The sequence below is a fragment of the Phycodurus eques genome, chromosome 19, assembly GCF_024500275.1.
Source record: "Phycodurus eques isolate BA_2022a chromosome 19, UOR_Pequ_1.1, whole genome shotgun sequence".
Classification (NCBI taxonomy): Eukaryota; Metazoa; Chordata; class Actinopteri; order Syngnathiformes; family Syngnathidae; genus Phycodurus; species Phycodurus eques.
Genome location: NC_084543.1, coordinates 15019066 through 15033943, shown reverse-complemented (window position 1 = coordinate 15033943; position 14878 = coordinate 15019066). Strand labels below are relative to the sequence as shown.

Below are 14878 nucleotides of genomic sequence, written 5' to 3'. Positions count from 1 at the left end.
CCACACCGTCAATCCCGTCCACCTGCTCACGCTTCCACCTTCTGCCAGTTCCTTGCTCCTTCGGACCACCCTTGGAATTACTACCTGGAGCAACTTCTAAATAAACCATTCTCCCTTACTACTTCCGCAGCTGTCTGCTTTTGGGTCCAATTCAATATTATTACATATCGTGAGAATTACATATCGTGAGAATTGGGTGCTACCATTTGACAGGTGTAGCACCCCATTGTCCATGGTTTTGAACGATCCATCCACCACACCCATGAAGCCTAAATGCCAAATTTCATGCAGTACAGTATATACAGTATAATTAGGTATAGTATTGTTAGGCACACCACTTCATGTTAAAATGCAGTTGAATTATAGGAGACCTACTGTATATGACTTCTATCCATGATCCTCGTTACAAGTAAAACAATTTAATAGGCTCATCCAAAACCACAGAAGAATGGCATGACATTTTCATGCTACTTGGAAAGGTCAATACCAGGAAGTTTCAGTAATGGCTGAAGACTAAATAATAGCCTTAAGTCTTTAATAGTCTTGAGTACTTTTTAGTCGTAAATTAGATAATAATATTTATTTAGCTAATCTATATTAATCAATTTTAGCCCAATCCCCAAATGCATGAATCAAATGCATTAATTCATTCATCTTCCGTACCCCTTTATCCTCACTAGGGTCGCGGGCGTGCTGGAGCCTATCCCGGCTAACGTTTGGGCGAAAGGCGGGGTACACCATAAATTGGTTACCAGCCAATTGCAGATAAAGCAAATTATTCCATAGATGTATATGGACTGCAAAAAAAAAAACAAAAAAAAAAAGCCCTGGCATTTGTGAATGTTAGGAAATAGCACTTTCTGCTGAATCAGCTTGAGTTATTCAAAACTTGATACGGTCATAAAATGTTACTCCAGTTGGTTTGACTGAATTTAAAATTATTTGTGCTTTCACTGTACAGAAACACCTGATACCACGTCTCCTTCAAAAAGTATGAATGTAGATTGAAAATCCACTGAGCATATTTGCACACATTATTGTGTTTCATCCTGATTAATGTGGTGCAAATAAAGATTACACAACACAGATAGTTCTGAAGTGACAATATTGAACGTTTAGAAAAATATGGATGTTTATTTGTCCCCACAAGCATTATAATCCATTTCCATAATTTTCACCTTCATTGATGTCAATGGAACACAGTACACATCCAAGTGAACAGTGGTATACTTCTTTATCTTCACAGTTATTCCTTTCTTCCTATAAACAGTTTTGCAAAGACACACAGTATAGTTGTTTTTCCTGTCAAATACTTGGTTAAGTGGGTTTCTAATCTGAACTCACAAAACAGTGACAATTTTTCATTGTTCTTCAAAGAATCGATTTAAAACTGACAGTCTAATACTAAGTCCATTCAGTTCAGACCTGTCCAGGATAATATTTCTAATATAGCTTATTTACAATCATCTACTTGAAGCAAATAAAACAAAAATATATCATTATCATGGTTTGCGTTCAAAAAATGCTAGCCATCACTAAAAACTCCGAAACAGTGTAATTATTTTCTTCTTAATGATTGTGCTTTGTAACCCACATAACCACTTCATTTTTAGAAATGGAACATCTGTTAGAGGCACCTGAGAGTGCAAATAACATCCATTTCAGCTTCTCTCTTTGAGATGCTTCATAGTTATGAGTAGGACAGGGTGCACAAATGTTTTTTTTTTCTCATCAATTTATTTATATATTTATAATGTTATTACAGGTTCATCCAAGCTCATCATCTGTGTTGCACATCAGAAATCAAGGAGGAATTTGGCCCGTGGGTTTCACTGTGCAAAGCCCTTTAAGATTTGCCAGAAATGTTCATGGACAAAAGGGGGGTCAGTCGAGGCTTGAAAAGACATGGAATGAGGCCAGGGCCTGTGCGTGAATAAGATAATAAAGATATGGGAGCTATAGTCGGCAAATGAATGTGAGAATTTTGCACGTCCCAAATGAAAATAATCTGAATGTAGTGTACAGTGTAGCTCATTTTACCGGTCTCTCGCGTTAAGATAGTGGATGTTCTTGGTCCTGGAACATGGGTCAAGGTAAATTTAAATCACTACTGCCCTACTCTAATAGAGTAGTGAGCACACCGGCCTCCCTAGGCCGATGACACAGTTGTGTTTTTGTCTGTGCAGTTCAGGCACTCCATGGTTGCCGTTACACAGTCACCTCAGTCTTACTGCCTGTGCGGTAGTGCTGTGGATGTTGTTGCTGCTGGTGATGCTGTGGAGCGTATTGGAGCTGCTCCACAGTGTGAGTCCGTCTGGCGGCAAATGCCTGCCGCTTGGATACAGTCTGGTTCATTGCTAAAGTGTTGGAGTGTGGGGCTGCTGCTGCTGCTCCTGGAGTTCCGGCGCTGACTCCACCGCCGCCGTTGTTAGAGGCACTCGGATGGGAGTGCATTTTGGTCATCTTGTAGCGATCCAGAAGAGGCGTGGTGGGGATGAAGACGTCTGTGTGCGAGATGGCACGTGACATGGACTTGTCGCTTCCATAAAACCCACCGGAGATACTGCTGACCATGCCACGCTTCAACGACATCATCAGCTTGTCCGGCGAGAGCAGAGGATCCTGGGATAGAAGGCGGTCTTGAGAGTACAGGCGATCTTGTGAGTAGAGTCGTTCTTGAGAGTAGTGGCGGTCTTTTGAGTAGAGGTGATCCTGTGAGAGAAGTCGGTCCTTGGAGTACATGCGGTCTTTGGTGTACAGGCGGTCTTGGGAAGTATGGCGGTCCTGCGGAAGCAGTCGCTCCTGGGATCGAAGACGTTCAGCAGACAACAGCTGTTCGTCTGAGAGAATCCGGCCTCCATAAGGGGACATACCATTAGAGGATGTGTTGTAATCCTGTTGTGGGGCTCTCTGTGGGGACAGGACCCGATCTTGGGACATGGCTCTCTGGACACGACGGGGTCTCTGTCTTTGCTGGGAGGACTGTGACTGGGGAGTAGCCTGCAAGATGGAAGACTGTGGAACCTGACTCTGAAGCTGTTGTTGATCCCGATGCTATATAACAAAATAAAGGGAGCAGAGCAGAACAAAAGGAACCTGTTAGTCAAGGGCTCTGTTTTTAATCATTCACTCATTAGCTACTCCCTTCACTATCATTCAAATGAAAAATTGCTTTCGAACACTAGTTGGGCGCGTTAATTACGTCATGGCTATCGGATAATTAGAATGCACTGGATAAACGTCAGCTGGTGCAACTTCTGTATGTAATAAATATTGAAAAAATAAATATCATAATAGTGCTTTTCTATTTTCAAGGTACTCAAAGCGCTTTAACACTGTCTCCACATTCACCTACTGATGACGCAGCCTCAGAAGCAACTCGTATCCATTACCTTGCTCAAGGACACTTCGACATGGTTGGGAGGCGACCACTCTACAACTGAGCCACTACTTATACGAAATATATTTTCGCACCACAACTCATAAATTTGTCTCTTGGCAAAAATCAAACAATACTCCAGAAAGGGAGAATCTTTGTTCTGTATTGGCGCTTTGCATCATGTGATACATTTCTTTTTTAGTGACCGTCAGTTGTCCACTACTTTTCAAAATGCATTGTGGGATAAATTAAGTGCACTGCATAGAGGACAACTGAAACTTACTATATATTTGAACAGCACAACAAAATGGCAAACTCACTATAAGAGGATTTCTATATTTTTATTGGCCACTTGAAAAAAAAAGTTATTCTTTTAAGTAAATTAAAATTGCAACGTTTGATTTATGTACAATTATTTGGACCCTCTGCATCGCAGAGCTGATTTCTTCTACCAGACATTTTTAGAACCATGAAAATAAAAATCACGTCACTCTATGACTTACTTTCATGGAGTGACAGAGTGCAAAATTATGAAAATTAATTATTTACTTCTCTTCAAACGAATTAGAATAATATAAAGGCAAAATGGTACAGAAATGTATTTAGGAAAACAGAAAAACTCCATAAATAATTCAATTTCTTCAAAATGTGTTGTAGATTCTACAAAAAAATCAGAAGTACTACAATTTTTTTTAAACTCAGATGGAAAAACATCTACTTAAGTAAAAGCATCAAGTCTGTCATTAGATCATAAAACTTCAAAATGGACACAAGCACAACTTAATTAAATCCAACATTTTAATAAGCATAAGCATAGCATTTCTGTGTGTCACGGAGTGACACTCATGTAGTGACATTTTTGAATGAAAGACAGAATTTTGCTGAAACTCTTATATTGTCACTCAATCTCATGATAGATCAAAAGCTATCCTTTAAGACTGTAACATGAGAGTACCACTAAAGAGGACCCGTCACCGAATTGACAATTAATTTAATTACTCACCTTCATTTCAAAAAAAATTTTGCAGAAAAAAAAAAAATAAAAATAAAATTCTAGATTTTTGGTTTACATGTTGTGCGGTGGAACGGTGGCCGACTGGTTAGCACATCTGCCTCACAGTTCTGAGGACCCGGGTTCAAATCCGCCCTCGCCTGTGTGGAGTTTGTATGTTCTCCCCATGCCTGCTTGGGCTTTCTCCGGATACTCCGGTTTCCTCCCACATCCGAAAAACATGCACAGCAGGTTGATTGAAGACTCTAAATTGCCCGTAGATGTGAATGTGAGTATGAATGGTTGTTTGTTTCTATGAGTTCTGCGATTGGCTGGCGACCAGTTCAGGGTGTACCCGGTCTCCTGCCCAGAGTCAGCTGGGACAGGCTCCTGCAAGCTGGGACAAGCTCCTGCACACCCGCAACCCTACCTATTAAATTACTGAATGGGTTATCCAAGACCCAAATTCTTAAAAATAGAGAAAAATCTCAAAAACACAGTGACATTTTATGAAGAAAACAAAAAGCTGTGTCAGCAGCCTGGAAAAGTAATTTTAGGGCAAAAAGCTTTGTGTGGTGTGTGAAGCATAAAGTGTGACTATCATTTAATGCTAAATTAACAAGGTTATGTTTTACATCATGAGTTAAGGACTTGGGACAACTGTGGCCACTAAAAATATAGAAACCCTATAAAGTGGAGAGGAACTGATTCCGAACCCAGCTATGTTCTTGCTTTAGGCTTGTCAGTTAACAATGATCTTTCAACGTTCATATCTGACCAGTTTTGCACATGTATTGCTACTACAAACTTTATCAGGTAAATCATTTTATTACTCCGTCTTTTGCCATGTTTCTACCAAGTGCTATAGTTTGGTTCAGCTCGACATTACAACGAGTACAGCCTGATCTAGTTTGTATTTTTACATTGTGGGGTAACGAGGTGGGATAGATGTGTCAGCTTTTCAAGCAGCTTGATGGCATAACGGCGCCAATTATTAAAAACAAAAAATTTAACATGGGAAGACATTGACGAGGTATTTTGTGTTCTTTTCTTTCCATTCGAGGGATGGGTACAGAAAGCATCAAATGTGGCACGAGATTGAAGTACACAATTCTGGAAACACTGTCCATCAAAATGTTAGCACCCACTCCATGAGCATTCTGCTGTCCAGAAATGACCTTCAGATGTTTCCTTGACATTACTGTACTAAGTACTGGAGACAGCCACAACTGATGAGTGTCACTGGATGGCAGACTCTTTGCACCCAGACATCCAAATAAACAAAGAGAGAAACTTTTTCTCTGGATGAATTCCTCTTTACTAATCATGATCACCCTCTGGCTCCCTGGAAACATTTCAGTAAAGAACGCTGCAGGGTATCCACAAATAGGTACAAAATGACATCCTTTGAATCCTGATTGCATGATAAACACCACAGAAGGAAAAAACATTGCAGCCAAGCTCTGCACAGTACTGAAGTTGATTTTGACCAATCAAAAACCACCACACTTGCCTGAGTCTCAACTGGAGAGACTTAAGGCCTCTTTATACACCCGCGCTTGCACGGCTGACAACGCCCGCATTGCATCATGTGACCGACGAATTGTCCCTGCGTCGCTTGACGCGCACACAGCAAACATTGCTGTTCAGCGTAGAATGTTGCTGTTGTTGCTTTGTTCCTTGTTATGGAAAGGAAAGTAAAAACTGTTATCGAAAAATGGCCACAAAATGCAGAGGAAACTCCACCCTGTGGGGTCCTAGCCAATACGAACCGTTGCGACATCCCCGACTTGGACGAGAAGTGCAGCACACTTTCAAAACAGCGCATGTGGGTTGTGCTCAAGTATAAACGCAAACTGCGTGTGGGATAGCCGCAGTGACGTCAGCACGATCGCTGTCCGCGTGGGTATAAACAAGTCTTTAGACTATAGATGGCGACCAGATATCTGAATGATGAAATCCATTTGAGGGATCACATGGAAGTGACGATTCTCCGTCAGCCAATCAACAAATTGCAGTGTGCCACCATTTGGGTATTGTAGGCTACATGTGCTTAGTGCCCGAACAGCTGGGTGCCTAAAAGCAGCACAGTTAATTTGGTACGGACTAGGGCTGTTCACTGGGTGGTGACTCGAATAGGGATTCTAATGGACATGGAAAAGTGATCATCGAATGAAAATTTTCAGACTTGAATCAGAACGAATAGAACATCATACTACTTACTTTATTCTGACGACAGCTGCAACTGTTGCCACATTGCATTTACTTTAAAAAATACAAAATTTCACATTTAGCCTTTGTTTATGGCCGACACCATTTTGACTTACTGCATATAGTTTGTGCGCATATGAGCGGTTGTATAGTAGTTTAGTTCCTGCAGTTGATCACAGATCACCGATGCAAATAGCCGTAGCTGTCTCCAATGAGATGAGCTCCGCGGAAGGAGGCGTCCAATAGCCGTGCCCGAGGAGTTGCGCGGATGTTCATGGAAGATGGCGACGGTGGTAGAATGATTGCGAGAAAGTTGAGCAAGATCCAGAATAGGGGCAGATGACGAGAGATAGCTAGCTAGCTATCTAGCTGTCTGAAAAAGAGGAAGATGGTCCAAGCCAGCGTGGATTTCGACATTTTACAGCACCGAAACGGCTCAAAAACCAATCTGGGTTCGACTTTTGGCCACAGTTCAGAGAGGGATCCTGGTTCAAGTAAGCCATTTAAACTAAAAAGAAAAACCTTTCCAGAGGGAAAAACAGTAGCCAAAATGTGGCAGCCAAAAGCCAGCATCATACACTCGTTCCTGTTTTCAAGAAATCTAATTGGATTTTTCATTTGTTGGATGATGACATTTTTACTTGGGAATAGTACAAGGAGTCACGATTGGATTCTGATTGGGAAATCATTCATTACTGTCAGTACAAATAGCGAATGGGGATTTACAGTGCGAATCTGAGCCCTACTACACACCAAACTGGGCCAAACTGCACTGCTTAGTGGCAACTCAGCTGTTGTTTTACACTGACCATTACTGCAGTGCAGTGTTATGATTATAAGAGCCAATATAATATCCATCCATCCATCCATTTTCTTTACCGCTTATCCTCACTAGGGTCGTGGGCTGCTGGAGCCTATCCCAGCTATCTTCGGGCGGGAGGCGGAGTACACCCTGAACCGGTCGCCAGTCAATCGCAGGGCACATAGAAACAAACAACCATTCGCACTCACATTCACACCTACAGGCAATTTAGAGTCCTCAATCAACCTACCGCGCATGTCCTTGGGATGTGGGAGGAAACCGGAGTGCCTGGAGAAAACCCACCCAGGCACGGGGAGAACATCCAAACTCCACACAGGCGGGGCCGGGATTTTAACCCCTGTCCCCAGAATTGTGAGACAGATGTGCTAACCAGTCACACACTGTGCCGGCCAATATAATATCCATCCATCCATTTTCTGAGCCGCTTCTCCTCACTAGGGTCGCGAGCGCGCTGGAGCCTATCCCAGCTGTCATCGGGCAGGAGGCGGGGTACACCCTGAACTGGTTGCCAGCCAATCGCAGGGCACACACAAACAAACAACCATTCGCACTCACATTCACACCTACGGGCAATTTAGAGTCTCCAATTAATGCATGTTTTTGGGATGTGGGAGGAAACCGGAGTGCCCGGAGAAAACCCACGCAGGCGCGGGGAGAACATGCAAACTCCACACAGGCGGGACCGAGGATTAAACCCTGGTCCTCAGAACTGTGAGGCTGACACTCTAACCAGTCGTCCACCGTGCCGCCCCAATATAATATCATTATTAATATTATTTGCAGAGAAGGAGGGAAAACCCAAGTTAAGCCAAAATAATTTTGAAGAGTCAAATATAAGACTTTTCATTTGGCTTGCAGATGACTTGACATAAAAAGAACATGAGCACCTGTTTACCCACCTGGTCTTGAGTGATTTTGAGAACATGCAAGGGAAGAGTGCCTCTTGCTGCCAGGTCAGGCAGGTGGCGCTTACGAGTGTAGTAGTCTTCAACGTCTTTATCCGCTGCAGAGGAGATGAGGAGGGATAAAACAGATGCAAGAGGTTGAAGAGGTCATTCAGGGAGAATAGCTTGTTGTTGGAATGCAAGGGAAGAATGCAGATAAAGAGCGATACATTTCTGACAGATTTCAGAGAACACATTTACAAGACCATGGAGTAGAATGTCAAAGAAGAGACAGAGAATTGCAGTCAGATGATATTACATGTCAGGCACATAATAACCACATGTCCAGATTGGGAAGCCTACAGGAGGCTATGGCTGTGGGGGGAACTCTCTCAAAGGTCACACAAAAGGAGATTCAAACATTTTCATATCACATAGACACGCGGCATTCAGTACATGCTAAACAGCATAGAGTAACATTGCACAATGACGTGTAGTCGTGAATGTAATTATTTCCCCTTATTTTTAAAATGGATATACTGTAAATAATTATAACATGCATCCAGAACAGAATATTTTTCCAGACAGTCATAAAGAAGGCACTGTAGCACGGACAACATGCCACACAAAACCATGCAAACAAATGCAAAATACATTATTTATTAATATTATTATCATTAGTATTGTTGTTGTTGTTATTATTATGAACATTCATACAGCAATAGTTGCAAAAAATTTCATTGAGTGTCCTTTCTGAGCACTGACACGAACACTGTTTAATCATCTCACGCAGTCAGAGGTGGGGTGTGATTTCAAAACGGAGGAAACATTGATTGAGAATTCATACGCGACCTTTGCATCACAGCTATATGTGTGAGGTGCTCTTTATTCCACCTGTCAAGGCTACTCACTGCAAAAATCCCCTTCAGCGGCCACTCACACCTGCTTGCCGCAAATCGATTCATAATGACCATTCATAATAACAAGATATTCCTTTCTTGAGTATAATGCACACATTGCACTCTTATCAACCATATTTCTATTCTCTAAAACAATCATTTGTAATGTACAGGTATACTGCCCAGTGCAGCAAAAAATGTTTTACTTCCATTTTGATACCAATTTGAATCAGCATTTGTGCATTTTTATTATATCCCAACACTGAAAACAGCTTCATTTTCCCTCATTCCCAAAGTAGAATCTTTTAGCATGTAGACAACAGTTGTGTGACATAAAAGCCATGTTAGAACCTTTTGGCCTTTTATTGGGACAACTGAATTGCAGTGGAAGCAGATGGAGACGTTAGCACGACTCAAGGACCTGCTCTGATGTTTACAATAATCTGCTCTGAAGGCACTCTCTTGATGTTCTATATTTTATTATATTGGTATTATTATGGCCCGCCAAATCAAAAGTGTTTATTCTCAAAAACAGTAAACGTAAGTGCATCTTGCTACCTTGTCATTTTGCGAGACTCGTGCCTGGCAGCTAAACAAGCGTGAGCCGTATGGAGTGAGACCTGATGGAAGGCATTGTAGATGGCCCCACTCACTTTGACTGGGAGCCAGCAGTGAAGTGAGGCAGGAATGATGCAATTACACAAGCCTTAAGGAATATTTGTGTTCCACTTCAAGAATGTCATGAGATGGGACCACATTGTGCTCCAGAAATCCACCAAAGCACCACAAAATCAATACCGAGTTGGGCAAGGCATAAAACAGCTTAAATGTACGATGACACCAAAGTAGTGAAACAGGGAAAGAAGAGAATGAGTCATTGTTTTTTTGGAGATACAGAGGGGGATTTCATTTACTGTATAGTGGACCCTCTAAAGTGGAATGCCTGTGAGGTTGTACAATTTGAAATTCAACCAAAACTTTTAAGGCCACAGAAAAGTTGGGAATTTGAACCATCGTCATGTGTGACATTAGCCCACTTCAGTTAAGTGAGCAAAGGATTCACGTTTGTGTAAAATGTATGATTGACCGCAACATGTGCCGTTAACAGAAGAACACCAGAAGAGAGGAAGAATATATCCCAAAATCTCAGTGCATTTAGGAGACTCAGTAGTCTCACAAAAATGAAAACTTATTGTTTTCATGTGTTATACATATATTAAACTAGCTTTTTTTTTTTTAATACACTTGACACTTGTACTGTGACTGTAGTTGTTTAAAAAGCATGTGCAGGACAAAAAAATGTTTTGAAATCTAAACCAATCAGTCAACTAGCACTTCGGAGCAGATCGTGTTCGACTAAAAGTCTTCACTGTGTTCACAAATTGAACTTCGATTTTTTTTCTAATTTTGTTCTAGTAGCTTCGCATTCACTAAAGTTACCTCACAATGTGACCTACGTCAATGGCCTCGATAAAGTTGCTCGAGGTCTCGTGGATCAAGGCACAAAAATCATGCATGACATCAGGGATCCTGCGCTTGCATTAGTGCTGTGAACTTGGACCTACTCAGTTTCTTCAGGGACGAGAAGCGGTTGAGGTCGGCTTGGATGGCCGCCTCGTAAGAGGGCGGCAGGTGGGACAGACTCTGGAAGGAGCGTGAAAAAGACAGGTCGTAGGGCTCCGTCTGCGAGGTCAGGATGCCACTTATCCGATTGTTTTCTAGAGACACATACATACATATACAGACACATGGGAGGGAGGAAAAAAGAAATGGGCAGTGCTGGCTTCTCCTTTCCACGCTTATCCTTGTTTAAAAAGAGTAAAAGCATGATGAGACCACAGGCAACCACCATGGAAGACCACCCGCTGAGACGGAAAAGCAAAGATAGAGCTGGAGTTCTTAGTCCTACAAATATTTCCTGGAGGCAGATTTGCTGTAACCCAATCTTACAGTGTTCCCTGGCATGAATATTTAGAATAAATGTTTGGATTTTCTGCCGAAGTCACTGAGCAGAGGATGTGCATATGGTTTTTTGACTTTATTATGACAAAAAGTTAATTTTCATCTCTTGGAATTTGAAAGTTTAGAGGAGACGGGAAGTTTGAATTCTACAGAAATACTCGGGATAAGTGTTATCCAAGAGTAGTTTTTTTGGACAAAGGTGTTCCATGTGTCCTCAAGTTAATGGCCTGGTGAAATTTAACCAAGAGCATAATAAAATCAGATGGATTGTTTCTTTTTAAACCTCTAATCTTTGGCAGTATAAATACTTCCAATTTACTATCAGCTTCTTTATTGCCCTTTTCACAAAGACTTTAATGAGCTCTTAATGACACAATTTGCTGCATGACAGCTTTGTCATTCCAACCAATAAAAGAGTGCCAAATTGACAAAAAGCCCAAAATGTAGACTATTTTATACACTAAAATAATAAATACATTTAGAGATGCACTATTGCCACCTTTCCAATACACAATACAGAATGACCACAGCTCAGCTCTTCCTGCATTTGTGGTCATTAGTTTGCCACTTCAAAATAGTACTGACACAATGAAATCCACACCACACTGAATGTTTCACAACGGACAACACAAACAACAACAATGGAAGAGCCTGAGTGTCTCTTGTATTTTGTCATTTTACTGAAAAAGAGATTAAGGCCAGAAAACAGATGGCTGCAGCAAATTAGACATTGTGGAGTATAATACCGCAGCACCAGAGCTAAGAGAAAGCGACAGGTTTGCGTGTGTGTTGATTTTTGTCATTCGGAGCTGTTTAAGTTACAATGGGGATCATGAAACTGTCTGACAAATGGAAAAAAAAAATCACCGTATGGTATAAGCTGCCATGAAACCCTGGCTAATGAGGAATGAGAAATATAACTTGGAGAACCTGATTTTTTAGTACACACTGGAAAAGGGGATTAAACTTGCATTTTGGCCACACACAACGTAAAAAAAAGACAGTGGTCCTTAATCACTAGGTTTTTAAATTGCCTTCATAAATTTGTTTTTAAGAAAGTTCTTGAGAATATATCTATATCTCGTTATGAAAAACTTATGAAAGTACAGAATTGCTTGGGCTCGTGTTTGTAAAACAATTGACATAGATTCTGTAAATGCCCTCCCAATATAAAGACATGAAATGACCCTCGATTCTCCATGCGAGGTGAGACCCGAAACGCCCTGCGCGTAAACACACAGAAACAAACAACTGCACTTGTGTCAGAATGCTGCTGAAACGTTGTAAAGGTGAAATAGTTTTAAATACAGGGTGTTTTTTTTCAATGCTGCTGATACTTTGTAAAGGTGAAATATTGCTGAATTTTACAGTAAAATCATCTCACAAGAATACGAAACAAGGCTTTAAGAACAATTTTGTCTGTCAGAACTGTTACTCAACGAGCCCTAAAATTGTCGTTTTGATGGAACTGGAGTGACTGCATGGCTCAAGCCTTGTGTGGCGTACCAGGTTATCTCGGCTTACCACCTGCCTTATCTACTTATTCAAGGAAACTGTTTCTTTTCCTGTGCTTCAGCTTAACCAAAAAAAAAAAAAAACAATTAAAGTGAATCTGCCTTTGGGTAATGGCTGCAGGTTTAAAAACTCCAACTAGCTTTATTGACAGTAAAGTTGGGAGTCACACGGTACATATATCAGGGACTCAGTAGGTGTTTGGCACATGACTGACTCGACAAGTGACAGGTTTGATGGGAAAAAGCAGTGTCCAACAGATTGGAAAAAAAAGAAAACAGATAGAGACAACAGCATAAACAACAGATGTGTGCCTGCAGCGTGACCCTGCTTGTGACAGTCCTGTGAGATGTCATGAGGAACAGTGTCAGGGAGCAACGCCTGCTCCGACTGAACGTGGTGTGATATGATGATGCCAGGAAGACGAACAGGGAACGGTTACTCCTCCTCTCATCTTTTACCTTTATCACGCTTTCCCACAAACTGCTGTCCTCCCGTGTCTGCCATCCATGCAGACTTCCACGCTCTGTCAATTTTATCTCTCCAACCATGCTGCCACCCACTTTTGCTCCTTAATTCTTTCTTGTCCGTTTACAAGGCCCCGCTCTCATTTTCTCTCTCGCTCGTACTCTATCTGGTTCTCTCATGTGAGCCTGCAAGTCTGTGGAGCGGTGCAGAGCCACAGTAATGGGTGCGGTCCCAGAGCAGCCTCCAATGAACAGATACAAATACAGCTTTGGTAACTGCTGCATGATGGAGAGGAGGAAGAGGGGAAGACCTTGAAGATAAACAAAGCTTAAAAAAGGATAAAGGGGCAGCAAAATGATGACAAGGAGAAAAAAAAGCAAGTGAAATGAGGAGGAGCGCTTGAGAAAAGATGGCAGGGGGCAACAACAGGGGGTCCCGGGAGCCGGAAGGGCTGTGAAGGATGTGTGTGGACTGCATCAATAAGGCATGATTTGACTCAGGCTGCACTATAGTGTGCTCTAGTTCAAAACTAACATCATCACATTAGACACCAGATGCAGTGACAGGCTCAAACAGACTAACTTGATATTTAAAAACTGGTGAAATTTTGTATGAGTCTTTTTGTGAACAAATCCCATAGAAACACCTTCAAAAATGTAGAAATGCCACTGGAACTGATCCTTTTTGGTGCGGTAAAAGGCGTAGAATTCCTTATATTGCAAAGAGATATACAATATACGCATTCAAGCTTATTTGTATACATTTTAGCAAGCACTTTACCTTTGCGAGAAAAATCTATTCACCTAGCACTTGAGACACTGACATGATAGGTGGTGACCTGATTATGGCAAATATGTTTCTTGGACTGGCCACAACAACAACAAAACACTCTCATATGTGCAGTTTTTTTCCTAAGAAAACTCGGAAACAGTGACACATAAGCTACATTATTATAAATGGGAGCAAAGAACCTTGAAGTTGTTAGAATACTACCGGTCTAAAGCAGTGTGACACATCTCCTTAGCATTGTGTTGCTCAGCTTGGTAATTGCCTTTTTCAATATCGAAGTTAAGTTGCTTGACATTGGAAGAGACTGGAAACTGCTGTTGTATCTGTCCATCCGTTTTCTGACCTATAACACTGAATGGGTGATCTTTGCAAATGTGGCATGCTTGCCAATGTACATTTTTGCAAAATGTGAATCACATTTAATAGAAATAAGCCTTATCTTTGCAGTATTATTAAGTATTTTAAGGTGACTACAAAAAAAAGTTTTTGTTGACCGTACAACAGTATGTTAAAACTGCATCATATAGTGTTTTTAATGAAGTGATAATGTTAATTATTCTAGTTTGAAGCCATGTAATACAAACTGCAGCACACTGACAAATGTTGTTATATTGTGACCCTTACTTATTGTAAGGGTTCTCGTATCTATTTGAGGGTACCTTCATGTTGTCGTTAGTAGGTATACATCCACCTTGATTTGATTATTTTTTTTTTTATTAAAAAACTGTGGCATTGTTTCCTGAAAGTCATGTTTTTTGAGCGCTCACCATGGCTTACCAAACATTTGCATTTACAATTAGGGTATCGATCATATTCAGCATACTGTAGATTTTATAACTTTTTATTTTTTTACCTTATCTACGAATGACATGGTCAGTCTGTCCTTAAAAAAAAAAAAAATCAAAAGTGGTCCTTGACCAGTAATGTTTGCCCACTCTTGATATACTATATGGAACGCAT

General features: G+C 41.1%; 1 protein-coding gene across 6 annotated transcripts in view; it reads right to left on the bottom strand.

The window, feature by feature from the left end:
• Window positions 1–1137: 1137 nt before the first annotated feature.
• Window positions 1138–14878, bottom strand: part of LOC133395170 (protein shisa-6) — an 82156-nt gene continuing 68415 nt past the window's right edge. For 4 of the 6 annotated variants that reach the window (XM_061663890.1, XM_061663891.1, XM_061663892.1 and 1 more), the window contains 2 exons: window positions 8304–8407; window positions 1138–3054 (listed from right to left, as the gene is read on the bottom strand). In XM_061663890.1, coding sequence (XP_061519874.1) covers window positions 2209–3054; window positions 8304–8407 — 950 coding nt within the window. In that variant the 3' untranslated portion in view covers window positions 1138–2208. Of the gene's footprint in view, window positions 3055–8303; window positions 8408–10752; window positions 10906–14878 lie in introns of all 6 variants that reach the window. The other 2 variants (XM_061663888.1, XM_061663889.1) reach the window with 1 other exon arrangement.